The sequence below is a fragment of the Corvus hawaiiensis genome, unplaced genomic scaffold (genome assembly GCF_020740725.1).
Source record: "Corvus hawaiiensis isolate bCorHaw1 unplaced genomic scaffold, bCorHaw1.pri.cur scaffold_172_ctg1, whole genome shotgun sequence".
NCBI classification, from domain to species: domain Eukaryota; kingdom Metazoa; phylum Chordata; class Aves; order Passeriformes; family Corvidae; genus Corvus; species Corvus hawaiiensis.
In genome coordinates, this window is record NW_025963289.1 from 77,740 (window position 1) to 94,390 (window position 16,651).

Consider the following 16,651-nt stretch of genomic DNA (forward strand, 5'->3'; position numbering starts at 1 on the left):
GGTCATGTCCTCACCTCCCTTCCTCCTCAAATTCAAGGGTGAGGATCCCCCCCCCACCCGAAAAAAGGGGGCTGGACCCTCTCTTTCTTAATGAAGTCACTCAAAATGTCTCTGGTGTTACTGGTTTGTACTGGGACAATCCCAGTGACGACTTGGGGAGGGGACAAACAGCCCTGACCACCCTTTTGGAGCTATTTTTGGGGGTGACACTCCCGCACCTGCCTGGGACTTCCCCTGCTCCAACAGGGGACACTCCCTCCCTGTGCCAGCACCTGCCAGGTGTGTTTGAGGCCACACCTGGTCACACCCTGAGGTGTTTGGGACTTTGTCCCCGTTCCCAGCTCTGGCTGCCAAGAAGGGTGGAATGAAAGATGTAAAAATGTTAACTTTAGCCCAAGGGGGTGGGGCAGGAATTGGCTGAGGGCCAAGTGCTAGCATGCAAGGCAAGAGGCATGCGTCCTTCTGCCCCGTCCATGGCACGGTGGTGATTGTGGGGGTGGTGGCATCACAGGGGTCATGGGGGTCATGGTGGTGGGCATGGCTATGAGGGGTCATGGGGGTGGAGGTGGTCGGGAGGGTCATGGAGTTGGGGTGGTTGGGGGTTCATGGGGGTCATGAGGCTGGGGTGGTCATGGGGGTCATGGTGGTGGGACGGGTCAGGGTGGTCACAGTGGTGAGGGTGGAGGTCATAGTGGTGGTGGGGATGGTGGTCATGGCGGTCCATTGTCCACCTTGGGACCTCCTCAATGCCCCACCCACTCATGGGTGGTACCACTTTGGGACCCCCTGAATGTCCCCCCCCACCCATGAGCGGTACCACCTCAGGACCCCCTCAAGTCCCCCCCACTCATGGGTGGTACCACCTTGGGACCCCCTCCTTGTCCTCCCCTTCCTTGAGCCACCACAGCTGCCCCACCTCCTGCTCCAAGCCCTTTGTCCCCGTGGGAAAGAGGTGTGGAGGAACCTCCAAGGTGACACCTTTTTCCAGGACTGGGGACAAGGACACGTCCTCCCACGCACGTCACCCATCGGGGTTCGGGGTGACCCAAGGGCAGTTCCCAATCACCTGGTCAGCAATTAACGCACTTTCAATGTTTTCTTTTCCTGGTTTTGGGGTGTTTTCCCTTGGATTTGCAGCTTGGCTCCACCCACGTCCTACCTTGTCATGAAGCTACCTCATGTCCCCAACAGGAAGTGGACAGGTGACAGGAGAATTAAGGATATATTTAATTATAAAACATTCTGTGTGCAAACAATTGCGTGGGGAGGAAGAGGACGGTGAATTTCCTGATCCTTCTCACCCCGAAACCCCACGCCCATGTCCCCGTGTCCCTGTGTCCCCCCTCCACCCATGTCCGTGTCCCCATGTCCCGTCTCTGCTGGCTCTCAGGTGGCTCCACTCAGGGGACCACGGTCGGTCTCCGGATGTGCATCTGGGGAGGAAGGAGAGGAGAAGATGAGGATGGGGTGGGGGACGAAAGGCGACAACATCAGGGTCCTGGGGATGTGTCACCCACCATCTTCGAGGTGTCCACCCTCTCCAGGTTGATGTAGCTGGTGCTGGGGGTCTCCATGTCTGTGGGGTGGAAGAAGAGGTGCCGTGGACCGCCGGGTTCCACAGAGTTCCTCCATGCCCATCCCCACCCCCATCCCTGTTACCTTCCCAGGTGGCCGCCAGATTCCCCATGGAAAAGCCTTGGGATCCCTCCCAGTTCCCGTCCTCGCTGGAGTACAGCTCCGCACGGGACCTCAGCTTATTCCTGCGTGGTGGAACGGACAGGGATGAGACTCGAGACCACCACGGGATCCCCCAGCCCATCCCACGGTGACACATTTACCTGTACTGTTCCTTCTGCCTCCGAGATCTCAGCAGGAGGACGGTGAAGATGGTGGTGACCAGGACCAAGACAGCCATTGGGACCCCCACGGCCACCCCCACCTTGCTGATGCGGGAGCTGCAGGCGCTGTCCTGGTACCAGAAGGCCACCTTGTCCGAGCACCTGGTGAGGTGATCATGGTGGTCATGGGGGTCATGGGAGTCATGGTAGGTCATAGCGGTGTGGGTGGTCATGGGGGCCATGGGAGTAGGGGGGTCATAGGGGGGTCAGGGTGGTTATGGTGTTGGGGTGGTCATGGAAGTCATGGGAGTGAGAAGGTCATGGTGGTCATGGGGATCATGGGAGTGGGGTGGTCACGTGGGTCATGGTTGTCATGATGGGACATGGTGGTCATGGTGGTAGGGTTGTCGTGGGGTCATGGTAGTCATGGGGGTCATGGGAGTGGGAGGGTCATGGGGGTCATGATGGTGGGGTCATCATGGGAGTAGGATGGTCGTGGGGGTCACAGCGGTCAGGTCATCATGGGGATGATGGGGGTCAAGGTTCTCAGGGGATTCATGGAATTTGGGGAGACCACCCATTTTTGGGGACCGAGCCCTTACTCGCACTGTGGCCCCAGCCGGCCCACGGAGCAGCTGCCGTGGACGCAGGGCAGAGGGTCAGCAGAGCGGGCATCGCAGCGGGTGATGCAGATGACACCAGTGTCCGTCAGGTGCGGGGTGTAGTAGGAGCTGAACCCCTCCTGGATGTAGGCGTCGCACAGACCTGAGGGTGGGGGCACAGGGCTCAGGTTTTGGGGAGCTCCGGAGGGTGGGGGACACCCAAACACCCCGTGGGCTTCACTTACGTCCTTCCACCTCTTGCACTCCAAAACTGTGGATGCTGGTGAAGGAGGTGTTGAAGCAGAAAGAACCTGGTGTGGAGAGAGGAGCTGCTGGTGGGCAACCCTGGCCCAGTAACCCCAAAGAGGACCCAGTGACAGCGGGGTGACCCCCAGTGTCACTCACAGTTGTCCCCAGTGCAGTTCCCGTTGCAGTCACTGTAGTTTTGGAAGGCGGCGACGAGGCTGTCGGAGATGGTCTTCACCGTCTCGTTGGCCTTGGAGTTGGCGGGGACCTCCAGGCTGACATTGTAGTCCACCTTGATGCTGCCAGCGCTGCAAGGAGAAGGGGCAGGGCTTGGCTCTAGAGCCAACTGGGACCAGTATGGGGTTCCCAGTGTGGAGGAACACCATGGTTACACAGGGCTGGGCCGTCCAGAAGGAACCCCAGGACACAACGTGGCTTGGAGGGATGTGGATGCTCCAACCTTGGGGGGCATCACCTCAAACTGACCCCTGTGGGTCCCTTCACCCCAAACCACCCCACGTGAGCACTGGAGAGGGTCAGGACCCCACCTGGCCACTGGTGGGGACTCACCTCAGGCTTTTGATCACCACACCTTGGTAGCCCTTGATATGCCCATAAATCTTCTTCATCTGGAAGACAAAGAGAAGCCAGGGGAGATCCAGGCCCCCATCATGGTCCACAACCCCCTCAAGGGGCTACCCCTGGGGTCACCTGTGGCATGGCTGAGCCCTGACCTTCTCCTGGAACTCTTTCTCAAAGCTCTTGTAAGCAGGCGAGGACGAATTTTTGAGCTCCTCAGTGAAATTCCTGTTGTCGACCTTGGTCGTCATCTCCACCGTCGCGTTCATCGTCACTTGGCCAAGCAGAAGAGAGCCATGAGGAATAGACTGGGTGTCCCCATCCCCACCCTGGTGACCTCAGTCCGGGGACCAGCTTGGTCCCTCCACGGTGACTCCAATCCCAGGTCAGTGTCACCAACGTGTGACCCCATTTCTTGATTGGTCCCTTTGTGGTCACCCAACCTCATTCCAGGGTCAGTCCCTCCCTGGTGGCCACATTTCTGAGTTGGTCCCTCCTTGGTGGTCCCATTCCCAGGTCATTCCCTCATAGTGGCCCGAACCCCCCACTGACCCCTCAGAGGTGACCTCAGCCCAGGTCCTGTCTTGGTGGCCATCCCACGGCACCTTGGGATGCTTCCCTACCGTTTTTGATCTCCACAATGTCCACGACGAACTGGCACCTGTCCCCTTGGAAATTCAGGGGGCACAGGCAGAGGCCGTTGGCCCAGGTGCCCCCATTTTGGCAGACGGGCTCCTCGCAGCGGTCACCTTGAAACCCCTCGGGACACAAGCACTTCCCATCTTCCCATGTGCCACCATTCATGCACACACCTGGAAGAGCAACCCAAGGACAGAGGTGCTGTGAAACGGCCCGGAGACACCCCAGGAGCCACCTGGAGAATGCTGGGGACAGGTCAGGGAGAAAGGATGTGGCTATGGAGGGCCACCAAGGAGGAAAACATACCTGGACTCGTGATTGTGGTTGTTACTGTGGTGGTGGTGGTGATCGGAATGGTGGCCGTGGTGGTGGTGTTCTGTTCTGGAGGAGTGGCCGTGGTGGTGGTGTTCTCCCCTGGAGGAGTGACAGTTGTGGTGGTGTTCTCTGCCGGAGGAGTGAACGTGGTGGTGGTGTTCTGTTCTGGAGGGGTGGCCGTGGTGGTGGTGTTCTCGGCTGGAGGAGGCGCCGTGGTGGTGGTGTTCTGTTCTGGAGGAGTGGCCGTGGTGGTGGTGTTCTCCCCTGGAGGAGTGGCCGTGGTGGTGGTGTTCTCTGCTGGAGGAGTGACTGCTGTGGTGGTATTCTCTCCTGGAGGAGTGGCCGTGGTGGTGGTGTTCTCCCCTGGAGGAGCGACTGTTGTGGTCGTGTTCTCTCCAGGAGGAGTGACTGTTGTGGTGGTGTTCTGTTCTGGAGGAGTGGCCGTGGTGGTGGTGTTCTGTTCTGGAGGAGTGACTGTTGTGGTGGTGTTCTGTTCTGGAGGAGTGGCCGTGGTGGTGGTGTTCTGTTCTGGAGGAGCGACTGTTGTGGTGGTGTTCTGTTCTGGAGGAGCAGCCGTGGTGGTGGTGTTCTGTTCTGGAGGAGCGACTGTTGTGGTGGTGTTCTGTTCTGGAGGAGTGGCCGTGGTGGTGGTGTTCTGTTCTGGAGGAGCGACTGTTGTGGTGGTGTTCTGTTCTGGAGGAGTGGCCGTGGTGGTGGTGTTCTGTTCTGGAGGAGTGGCTGTGGTGGTGGTGTTCTCTGCTGGAGGAGTGGCCGTGGTGGTGGTGTTCTGTTCTGGAGGAGTGGCCGTGGTGGTGGTGTTCTCTCCTGGCGGAGTGGCCGTGGTGGTGGTGTTCTCTCCTGGAGGAGTGACTGTTGTGGTGGTGTTCTGTTCTGGAGGAGTGGCTGTGGTGGTGGTGTTCTGTTCTGGAGGAGCGACTGTTGTGGTGGTGTTCTGTTCTGGAGGAGTGGCCGTGGTGGTGGTGTTCTGTTCTGGAGGAGCGACTGTTGTGGTGGTGTTCTGTTCTGGAGGAGTGGCCGTGGTGGTGGTGTTCTGTTCTGGAGGAGCGACTGTTGTGGTGGTGTTCTGTTCTGGAGGAGCGACTGTTGTGGTGGTGTTCTGTTCTGGAGGAGTGGCCGTGGTGGTGGTGTTCTGTTCTGGAGGAGCGGCCGTGGTGGTGGTGTTCTCCCCTGGAGGAGCGACTGTTGTGGTGGTGTTCTGTTCTGGAGGAGTGGCCGTGGTGGTGGTGTTCTCTCCAGGTGGAGTGACTGTTGTGGTGGTGTTCTGTTCTGGAGGAGTGGCCGTGGTGGTGGTGTTCTGTTCTGGAGGAGTGGCCGTGGTGGTGGTGTTCTCTGCTGGAGGAGTGGCCGTGGTGGTGGTGTTCTCTCCTGGCGGAGTGGCCGTGGTGGTGGTGTTCTGTTCTGGAGGAGTGACTGTTGTGGTGGTGTTCTGTTCCAGAGGAGTGACTGTTGTGGTGGTGTTCTCCCCTGGAGGAGCGACTGTTGTGGTGGTGTTCTGTTCTGGAGGAGTGGCCGTGGTGGTGGTGTTCTGTTCTGGAGGAGTGACTGTTGTGGTGGTGTTCTGTTCTGGAGGAGTGACTGTTGTGGTGGTGTTCTCTGCTGGAGGAGTGACTGTTGTGGTGGTGTTCTGTTCTGGAGGAGTGACTGATGTGGTGGTGTTCTGTTCTGGAGGAGTGACTGTTGTGGTGGTGTTCTGTTCTGGAGGAGTGGCCGTGGTGGTGGTGTTCTGTTCTGGAGGAGTGACTGCTGTGGTGGTATTCTCTCCTGGAGGAGTGACTGTTGTGGTGGTGTTCTGTTCTGGAGGAGTGGCCGTGGTGGTGGTGTTCTCCCCTGGAGGAGTGACTGTTGTGGTGGTGTTCTGTTCTGGAGGAGTGGCCGTGGTGGTGGTGTTCTGTTCTGGAGGAGTGACTGTTGTGGTGGTGTTCTGTTCTGGAGGAGTGACTGTTGTGGTGGTGTTCTGTTCTGGAGGAGTGGCCGTGGTGGTGGTGTTCTGTTCTGGAGGAGTGACTGTTGTGGTGGTGTTCTCTGCTGGAGGAGTGACTGTTGTGGTGGTGTTCTGTTCTGGAGGAGTGACTGATGTGGTGGTGTTCTGTTCTGGAGGAGCAGCCGTGGTGGTGGTGTTCTGTTCTGGAGGAGTGGCCGTGGTGGTGGTGTTCTGTTCTGGAGGAGTGGCCGTGGTGGTGGTGTTCTGTTCCGGAGGAGCAGCCGTGGTGGTGGTGTTCTGTTCTGGAGGAGCGACTGTTGTGGTGGTGTTCTGTTCTGGAGGAGTGGCCGTGGTGGTGGTGTTCTCCCCTGGAGGAGCGACTGTTGTGGTGGTGTTCTGTTCTGGAGGAGTGGCCGTGGTGGTGGTGTTCTGTTCTGGAGGAGCGACTGTTGTGGTGGTGTTCTGTTCTGGAGGAGTGGCCGTGGTGGTGGTGTTCTCTCCTGGCGGAGTGGCCGTGGTGGTGGTGTTCTCCCCTGGAGGAGCGACTGTTGTGGTGGTGTTCTCTCCTGGAGGAGCGGCCGTGGTGGTGGTGTTCTGTTCTGGAGGAGCGACTGTTGTGGTGGTGTTCTGTTCTGGAGGAGTGGCTGTGCTGGTGGTGTTCTCTCCTGGAGGAGCGGCCGTGGTGGTGGTGTTCTGTTCTGGAGGAGCGACTGTTGTGGTGGTGTTCTGTTCTGGAGGAGTGACTGATGTGGTGGTGTTCTGTTCTGGAGGAGCAGCCGTGGTGGTGGTGTTCTGTTCTGGAGGAGCGACTGTTGTGGTGGTGTTCTGTTCTGGAGGAGTGGCCGTGGTGGTGGTGTTCTGTTCTGGAGGAGTGACTGTTGTGGTGGTGTTCTGTTCTGGAGGAGTGGCCGTGGTGGTGGTGTTCTCCCCTGGAGGAGTGACTGTTGTGGTGGTGTTCTGTTCTGGAGGAGTGGCCGTGGTGGTGGTGTTCTCTGCTGGAGGAGTGGCTGTGGTGGTGGTGTTCTGTTCTGGAGGAGTGGCCGTGGTGGTGGCGTTCTCTCCTGGAGGAGTGACTGTTGTGGTGGTGTTCTGCTCTGGAGGAGTGACTGTTGTGGTGGTGTTCTGTTCTGGAGGAGTGACTGTTGTGGTGGTGTTCTGTTCTGGAGGAGTGGCCGTGGTGGTGGTGTTCTGTTCTGGAGGAGTGACTGTTGTGGTGGTGTTCTGTTCTGGAGGAGTGGCCGTGGTGGTGGTGTTCTGTTCTGGAGGAGTGGCTGTTGTGGTGGTGTTCTGTTCTGGAGGAGTGACTGTTGTGGTGGTGTTCTGTTCTGGAGGAGCGACTGTTGTGGTGGTGTTCTCCCCTGGAGGAGTGACTGATGTGGTGGTGTTCTGTTCTGGAGGAGCAGCCGTGGTGGTGGTGTTCTGTTCTGGAGGAGCGACTGTTGTGGTCGTGTTCTGTTCTGGAGGAGTGACTGTTGTGGTGGTGTTCTGTTCTGGAGGAGTGACTGTTGTGGTGGTGTTCTGTTCTGGAGGAGCGACTGTTGTGGTGGTGTTCTGTTCTGGAGGAGTGGCCGTGGTGGTGGTGTTCTGTTCTGGAGGAGTGACTGTTGTGGTGGTGTTCTGTTCTGGAGGAGTGGCCGTGGTGGTGGTGTTCTCTGCTGGAGGAGTGGCTGTGGTGGTGGTGTTCTGTTCTGGAGGAGTGGCCGTGGTGGTGGTGTTCTCTCCTGGAGGAGTGACTGTTGTGGTGGTGTTCTGCTCTGGAGGAGTGGCCGTGGTGGTGGTGTTCTCTGCTGGAGGAGTGACTGTTGTGGTGGTGTTCTGTTCTGGAGGAGTGACTGTTGTGGTGGTGTTCTGTTCTGGAGGAGTGACTGTTGTGGTGGTGTTCTGTTCTGGAGGAGTGGCTGTGGTGGTGGTGTTCTGTTCTGGAGGAGTGACTGTTGTGGTGGTGTTCTGTTCTGGAGGAGTGGCCGTGGTGGTGGTGTTCTGTTCTGGAGGAGTGACTGTTGTGGTGGTGTTCTGTTCTGGAGGAGTGGCCGTGGTGGTGGTGTTCTGTTCTGGAGGAGTGGCTGTTGTGGTGGTGTTCTGTTCTGGAGGAGTGACTGTTGTGGTGGTGTTCTCTGCTGGAGGAGTGGCCGTGGTGGTGGTGTTCTCTCCTGGAGGAGTGACTGTTGTGGTGGTGTTCTGTTCTGGAGGAGTGGCCGTGGTGGTGGTGTTCTGTTCTGGAGGAGTGGCTGTGGTGGTGGTGTTCTGTTCTGGAGGAGCAGCCGTGGTGGTGGTGTTCTGTTCTGGAGGAGCGACTGTTGTGGTGGTGGTGTTCTGTTCTGGAGGAGTGGCTGTTGTGGTGGTGTTCTCCCCTGGAGGTGTGACCGTTGTGGTGGTGTTCTGTTCTGGAGGAGTGGCCGTGGTGGTGGTGTTCTGTTCTGGAGGAGTGACTGTTGTGGTGGTGTTCTGTTCTGGAGGAGTGGCTGTGGTGGTGGTGTTCTCTCCAGGTGGAGTGACTGTTGTGGTGGTGTTGTGTTCTGGAGGAGTGGCCGTGGTGGTGGTGTTCTGTTCTGGAGGAGCGACTGTTGTGGTGGTGTTCTCCCCTGGAGGAGTGGCCGTGGTGGTGGTGTTCTGTTCTGGAGGAGTGGCTGTGCTGGTGGTGTTCTGTTCTGGAGGAGTGGCCGTGGTGGTGGTGTTCTGTTCTGGAGGCGTGGCCGTGGTGGTGGTGTTCTCCCCTGGCGGAGCGACTGTTGTGGTGGTGTTCTGTTCTGGAGGAGTGGCCGTGGTGGTGGTGTTCTGTTCTGGAGGAGTGACTGTTGTGGTGGTGTTCTGTTCTGGAGGAGTGACTGTTGTGGTGGTGTTCTGTTCTGGAGGAGTGGCCGTGGTGGTGGTGTTCTCTTCTGGAGGAGTGGCCGTGGTGGTGGTGTTCTGTTCCAGAGGAGTGACTGTTGTGGTGGTGTTCTCTCCTGGAGGAGCAGCCGTGGTGGTGGTGTTCTGTTCTGGAGGAGTGACTGTGGTGGTGGTGTTCTGTTCTGGAGGAGTGGCCGTGGTGGTGGTGTTCTCTGCTGGAGGAGTGACTGTTGTGGTGGTGTTCTCTCCTGGAGGAGTGACTGTTGTGGTGGTGTTCTGTTCTGGAGGAGTGGCTGTGGTGGTGGTGTTCTGTTCTGGAGGAGCAGCCGTGGTGGTGGTGTTCTGTTCTGGAGGAGCGACTGTTGTGGTGGTGTTCTCCCCTGGAGGAGCGACTGTTGTGGTGGTGTTCTCTCCTGGAGGAGCGGCCGTGGTGGTGGTGTTCTCTGCTGGAGGAGTGGCTGTGGTGGTGGTGTTCTGTTCTGGAGGAGTGGCCGTGGTGGTGGTGTTCTCTGCTGGAGGAGTGGCCGTGGTGGTGGTGTTCTCTCCTGGAGGAGTGACTGTTGTGGTGGTGTTCTGTTCTGGAGGAGTGGCTGTGGTGGTGGTGTTCTGTTCTGGAGGAGTGGCTGTGGTGGTGGTGGTGTTCTGTTCTGGAGGAGCGACTGTTGTGGTGGTGTTCTGTTCTGGAGGAGTGGCTGTGGTGGTGGTGTTCTGTTCTGGAGGAGTGACTGTTGTGGTGGTGTTCTCTCCTGGAGGAGTGGCCGTGGTGGTGGTGTTCTCTCCTGGTGGAGTGACTGTTGTGGTGGTGTTCTCCCCTGGAGGAGTGACTGTTGTGGTGGTGTTCTGTTCTGGAGGAGTGGCCGTGGTGGTGGTGTTCTCTCCAGGTGGAGTGACTGTTGTGGTGGTGTTGTGTTCTGGAGGAGCGGCCGTGGTGGTGGTGTTCTCCCCTGGAGGAGCGACTGTTGTGGTGGTGTTCTGTTCTGGAGGAGTGGCCGTGGTGGTGGTGTTCTGTTCTGGAGGCGTGGCCGTGGTGGTGGTGTTCTCCCCTGGAGGAGCGACTGTTGTGGTCGTGTTCTCTCCTGGAGGAGTGGCCGTGGTGGTGGTGTTCTGTTCTGGAGGAGTGGCTGTGCTGGTGGTGTTCTGTTCTGGAGGAGTGGCCGTGGTGGTGGTGTTCTCTTCTGGAGGAGTGGCCGTGGTGGTGGTGTTCTGTTCCAGAGGAGTGACTGTTGTGGTGGTGTTCTCTCCTGGAGGAGCGGCCGTGGTGGTGGTGTTCTGTTCTGGAGGAGTGACTGTGGTGGTGGTGTTCTGTTCTGGAGGAGTGGCCGTGGTGGTGGTGTTCTCTGCTGGAGGAGTGGCCGTGGTGGTGGTGTTCTCTCCTGGAGGAGTGACTGTTGTGGTGGTGTTCTGTTCTGGAGGAGTGGCTGTGGTGGTGGTGTTCTCTGCTGGAGGAGTGACTGTTGTGGTGGTGTTCTGTTCTGGAGGAGTGGCTGTGGTCGTGGTGTTCTCCCCTGGAGGAGCGACTGTTGTGGTGGTGTTCTGTTCTGGAGGAGTGGCCGTGGTGGTGGTGTTCTGTTCTGGAGGAGTGGCTGTGGTGGTGGTGTTCTGTTCTGGAGGAGTGGCCGTGGTGGTGGTGTTCTGTTCTGGAGGAGTGGCCGTGGTGGTGGTGTTCTGTTCTGGAGGAGCGACTGTTGTGGTCATGTTCTCTCCTGGAGGTGTGACTGTTGTGGTGGTGTTCTGTTCTGGAGGAGTGGCCGTGGTGGTGGTGTTCTGTTCTGGAGGAGTGACTGTTGTGGTGGTGTTCTGTTCTGGAGGAGTGGCTGTGGTGGTGGTGTTCTGTTCTGGAGGAGTGACTGTTGCGGTGGTGTTCTGTTCTGGAGGAGTGGCCGTGGTGGTGGTGTTCTGTTCTGGAGGAGCGACTGTTGTGGTGGTGTTCTCCCCTGGAGGAGTGGCCGTGGTGGTGGTGTTCTCTCCAGGTGGAGTGACTGTTGTGGTGGTGTTCTGTTCTGGAGGAGTGGCCGTGGTGGTGGTGTTCTGTTCTGGAGGCGTGGCCGTGGTGGTGGTGTTCTCCCCTGGAGGAGCGACTGTTGTGGTCGTGTTCTCTGCTGGAGGAGTGACTGTTGTGGTGGTGTTCTGTTCTGGAGGAGTGGCCGTGGTGGTGGTGTTCTCTCCTGGCAGAGTAGAAGTGTCAATGTACTCTCCTGTAATAGGTGGCAGGACGGGCACAGCCTTGCTCTTGGTTGTGGTCATCTCACCGTCTCCTGCATCTGAAGGACCTCCCATTACCAATATTCCCCAAAATCCACTGGCCACCGAAGCCATTGACCCCCAAGGTGACTTCGACCCCCCTCAATAACACATGGACCCCTCAAAGAACCCCACCCACAACAGACCAACAACTCCCAAAACCCTCTCCTTGGTTCTCCAAAGACCTCCCAAGGATTCCCAAGACCCCTGGTTGGATCTCACAAACCCATGAACCCAAAGATCCATTGACCCCATTAAGGGTCCGTGGACCCCCAAAGACCCTCACCCACCCGAGACCAACATCCCCCAAAACCCAATCTTGATTTTCCAAAGTTGTCCCCAAGACTCCCAAGAACCTCAATATCCCCAGCTGGGTCCCAAAGACTCATAGACCCACCTTAAAAACCCACAGACTTCCCTCAAAAGACCACTGGACCCCCCCTAAAGACCCCTGGACCCCCAATGACCCTCCACCCGCCACAGACCAACATCCCTTCAAAGACCCAACCTTTGTTCTCCAAAGATGCCCCACAGATTCCCAAGACCTCCAGTTGGACCCCAAAAACCCATGAACCCGAAGATCCATTGACCTCCCTCGCCTGGACTCCCAAAGGCCGCCACCCACCACAGGCCAACATCCCCCCAGAAACCCAACTTTGGTTCTCCAAAGATGCCCCCAGGACTCCCCAGACCGTCAAGGTCCCCATTTGGGTCTCCAAGTACTCATGGACCCACATCAAGAACCCACAGACCACCCTCAAAAGACCCCTGATCCACCCCAAAGGCTCCTGGACCCCCAAAGACTCTTACCCACCACTGATCAACATCCCCCCAAAGACCCAACCTTCATTCTCCAAGACCCCATTTGAGTCCTGAACCCACCAGTTGGGTCCCAAACCCCACCCTGGACCCCCCTAAAGACCTCTGGACCCCATCAAAGACTCCTGGACCCCATCAAAGACTCCAGGACTCCCCCAAAGACCCCTGGACCCCATCAAAGACTCCTGGACCCCCCCAAAGACACCTGGACCTCCAAAGGACCCCACCACAACATCCCCCCAAAGACCCACCCTTGGTCCTCCAAAGATACTCCCAAGACCCCAACTGGGCCCTGAACCCACCAGCTGAGTCCCAAACCCCACTCTGGACCCCCCTCAAAGACCCCTGGACCTTCCCCCAAAGACCCCAATTGGTTCTGTTTGCTGCCAACCCCACGATCTTTGGACGACCCCGGTCCCACCCCATTTCCAAACTCGCGGTTCCAGGATGCTGCCGCCGCAGGGTGGGGAGGGATCCCAGTGCCACCGGGAATGGGGAGGCATCCTAATGCCACCAGGAATGGGGAGGGGTCCCAGTGCCAGCAGGAATGGGGAGGGATCCCAGTGCCACCAGGAATGGGGAGGGGTCCCAGTGCCACCGGGAATGGGGAGGGATCCCAGTGCCACCAGCTCCCACCTGTGACAGTGATCAGGACGCAGACACAGAGCACGGCCAGGAGGCCCCACAGCCTCCCCGCCATGGCCCCGTATCCTGGTGTCAAGGAGTTGGGCACACGGATCCGTCCGCAACCGCGGGAGGAGCGGGACTGGGGACATGGAATATATTTCAGGAGGACCTTTGGTCACAATAAAAGGAAGTGGGAGGGATGAAACAGAAGCCGCAGGTGCCAGGAGCAGGGCAACAAGTGCCACCACCCTGTTCCTGGAATGCGTCACCGCACAGGACACCAGGTGTCCTTTCGTGCCCGGTGCCACTCCCTAGAGGTCCAGGAGATTCCTCAGGGCACATCCTGGTGTCTTGAAGGCCATGTCCTCTTCCCGTCAGGATGCGGGGCACAGGGCAGGGGTGTGGGACAGAGGGATGGGGCAATGACATGGTGGGACATGGGATGGGAGTGTGGGACATGGGACACGGGCCAAGGACATGGTGGGACATGGAACATGGGATATGGGATATGAGGCAAGGATATGGTGGGACATGGGATGGGAGTGTGGGACATGGGACATGGGACAAGGACATGGACACGGGATGGGAGTGTGGGACATGGGAAAAGGACATGGTGGGACATGGGATGGGAGGGTGGGACATGGGACATGGGAGTGTGGGAGGGACAGGGGACAATGACATGGTGGGACATGGGATGGGAGGGTGGGACAGGGGACATGGGACAAGGACATGGTGGGACACGGGATGGGAGTGTGGGTCAGAGGACACAGGACAAGGACATGGTGGGACACGGGATGGGAGTGTGGGAGGGACAGGGGACACAGGACAAGGACATGGACACAGGATGGGAATGTGGGACAGGGGACATGGGACAATGACATGGTGGGACATGGAACATGTGATATGGGATATGGGATGTGGGACAAGGACATGGTGGGACATGGGATGGGAGTGTGGGACATGGGACATGGGGTGGGGAAGTGGGACACGGGATGGGAGTGTGGGACATGGGGTCAGGATGTGGGACATGGGACAAGGACATGGTGGGACATGGGATAGGGATGTGGGACATGGGACATGGGGTGGGGAGGTGGGACACGGGATATGGGTTATGGGATATGGGATATGGGATATGGGATATGGGATATGGGACAAGGACATGGTGGGACATGGGGTGGGGATGTGGGACATGGAGTGGGGATATGGGACATGGGATGGGGATGTGGGATTGGGGATATGGGACATGGGACATGGGATATGGGACATGGGATATGGTGGGACTCAGGGTGGAGATGTGGGATGGGGACATGGAACACAGAATGGGGACACGGGATATGGGATGGGGACACAGGATGGGGACATGGGACACGAGGTGGGGACATAGGACGCGCTGAGGTGGGACAGGAGATTTGGGACACGGGATGGGGACACGGGATTTGGGACATGGGATGGGGACACAGGACATGGGACACGGGATTTGGAACATGGGATGCGGACACGGGATTTGGGACACGGAATGGGGATTTGGGACATGGAGGGGGACACGAAATTCAGGATTTGGGACACGGGATGCAGGATTTGGGGCATGGGATGGGGACACAGGATTTGGGACACAGGACACAGGATTTGGAACATGGGATGGGGACACGGAATTTGGGACATGGGATGGGGACACAGGATTGGGGACATGGGATTTGGGACATGGGATGGGGATTTGGGACATGGAGGGGGGCACAAAATTCAGGATTTGGGACACAGGACACAGGATTTGGGACATGGGATGGGGAGACAGAATTTGGGACATGGGATGGGGACACAGGATTTGGGACATGAGATGGGGACACGGGACACGGGACACGGGACAGGATTTGGGACGCGGGATGGGGACACAGGACTTGGGACATGGGATGGGGACACGGAATCTGGGACATGGGATGGGGACACAGGATTGGGGACACGGGATTTGGGACACGAGACAGGATTTGGGACATGGCATGGGGACACGGGATGGGGATGTGGGACGTGGAGGGGGACACGGAATTTAGGATTTGGGGCATGGGACACGGGACAGGATTTGGGACATGGGATGGGGACACAGCACACAGGATTTGGGACACGAGATGGGGACACAGCACACAGGATTTGGGACACGGGACAGGATTTGGGACACGGGACACAGCACACGGGATTTGGGACATGGGATGGGGACGCAGCACACAGGATTTGGGACACGAGATGGGGACACAGCACACAGGATTTGGGACACGGGACAGGATTTGGGACACGGGACACAGCACACAGGATTTGGGACATGGGACAGGATTTGGGACACGGGACACAGCACACGGGATTTGGGACATGGGATGGGGACGCAGCACACGGGATTTGGGACACGGGACAGGATTTGGGACACGGGACACAGCACACGGGATTTGGGACACGGGATGGGGACGCAGCACACAGGATTTGGGACACGAGATGGGGACACAGCACACAGGATTTGGGACACGGGACAGGATTTGGGACACGGGACACAGCACACGGGATTTGGGACATGGGATGGGGACACAGCACACAGGATTTGGGACACGGGACAGGATTTGGGACACGGGACACAGCACACGGGATTTGGGACATGGGATGGGGACACAGCACACAGGATTTGGGACACGGGACAGGATTTGGGATGGGGACGCAGCACACGGGATTTGGGACATGGGATGGGGACTCGGGGCGCCCCTGTGGGGTGTCAGTGCCGTGGGGGGAGGTGACAGTGCCGTGGGGTGACAGTGCTGGGTGGGGGGACAGGTTTGGGGTATGTTGGAGGTTTTTTGGGGTGAATCCCTTCAGTTTTGGGGTACAGGGAGGCTTTGGGTGGATCCATGTGGGTTTTGGGGTGAATCCATGGAGATTTGGGGGTGAATCTGTGTGGTTTTGGGGTGATTTCATGTGGATTTGGGGGTGAATCTGTCCTCGTCTGGATCTGTTGGAGGTTTTGGGGTGAATTCCTAAAGTTTTGGTGTACACTGGGGTTTTGGGGTGAATCCATGTGGATTTGGGGGTGAATCTGTCCTCATCTGGATCTGTGGGAGGTTTTGGGGTGAATTCCTAAAATTTCAGGTCTGGTGAAGCTTTGGGGTGAATCCATGTGGATTTGGGGGTGAATCCATGGAGATTTGGGGGTGAATCCATGTGATTTGGGGTGAATTTCTCCCAGTCTGGGTCTGTGGGAGGTGTTGGGGTGAATTCCTTAAGTTTTGGGGTACAGTGATGTTTGGGGTGAATCCGCCTGAATTTCAGGCTGGATCTGTGCAATTTTAGGGCAAATCCCTGTGAATTTGACTCTGTGGAAGTTTTTAGGACGAATCCCTTTAGTTTTGGGGGTTACAGTGAGGTTTTGAGACGGATTCGGGGTTTTTTTGGGGGCCCAGAGCCCGTTTTTGGGGTGAATCACAAGGAATTTGGATGAGCTGGATGTGACACCCCCATCCCCAAAGGGACCCCACAGGAAGGAGCCGAGACCCAACTGAGTCACCCCGACCTGAGTCACCCCCGGGGGGGGGGGCCCTGGGTGCTGGAGGGGAACCTGGGTGGGGTTTGGGGGATCCCAGAGGGGTTTTGGGGTCCTGGAAGGGATTTGAGATCTCGAGGGTGGGGAGGGGAGATTGAAGGTCCCAGGGAAGATTTTGGGGTCCTAGGGTGGGTTTTGGGGGGGAACCTGGGGGGGCCTCAGGGTGCTAGAGGGGTGGGGGCACCTGGAGAGGGGTCCTGGCTGGGCTTTGAGGGGTATCCAGGGAGGGTTTTGGTGTCCTGGGTGCGGTTTTGGGGTCCCTGGAGGGGTTTGGGGACTCCCTGAGGGGATTTGGGGTCCTGGCGGGAGGTTGAGGGTCCCAGGGAGAGTTTTGGGGGGCCCGGGGGGGAATTTGGAGTCCTTGGGGAGGGGTCCTGGGGGGGGCTGGGTGGGTGGGGGGATT

At 58.2% G+C, this 16,651-nt stretch overlaps 1 protein-coding gene across 1 annotated transcript; it reads right to left on the bottom strand.

Annotated features, from left to right (window-relative positions):
* Positions 1 to 1,324: 1,324 nt before the first annotated feature.
* LOC125320853 (mucin-3B-like) lies at positions 1,325 to 12,964 on the bottom strand. The gene is made up of 13 exons (XM_048293274.1): positions 12,687 to 12,964; positions 10,905 to 11,155; positions 4,211 to 4,379; positions 3,889 to 4,077; positions 3,421 to 3,539; positions 3,257 to 3,315; positions 2,846 to 2,994; positions 2,686 to 2,751; positions 2,441 to 2,603; positions 1,839 to 2,000; positions 1,660 to 1,760; positions 1,518 to 1,576; positions 1,325 to 1,433 (listed from the first exon to the last, which is right to left on the bottom strand). The coding sequence occupies exons 1-13, from the start codon at positions 12,748 to 12,750 to the stop codon at positions 1,401 to 1,403; spliced, it is 1,584 nt and encodes a 527-aa protein (XP_048149231.1). The 5' UTR covers positions 12,751 to 12,964; the 3' UTR covers positions 1,325 to 1,400.
* Between the last annotated feature and the right edge of the window lie 3,687 nt (positions 12,965 to 16,651).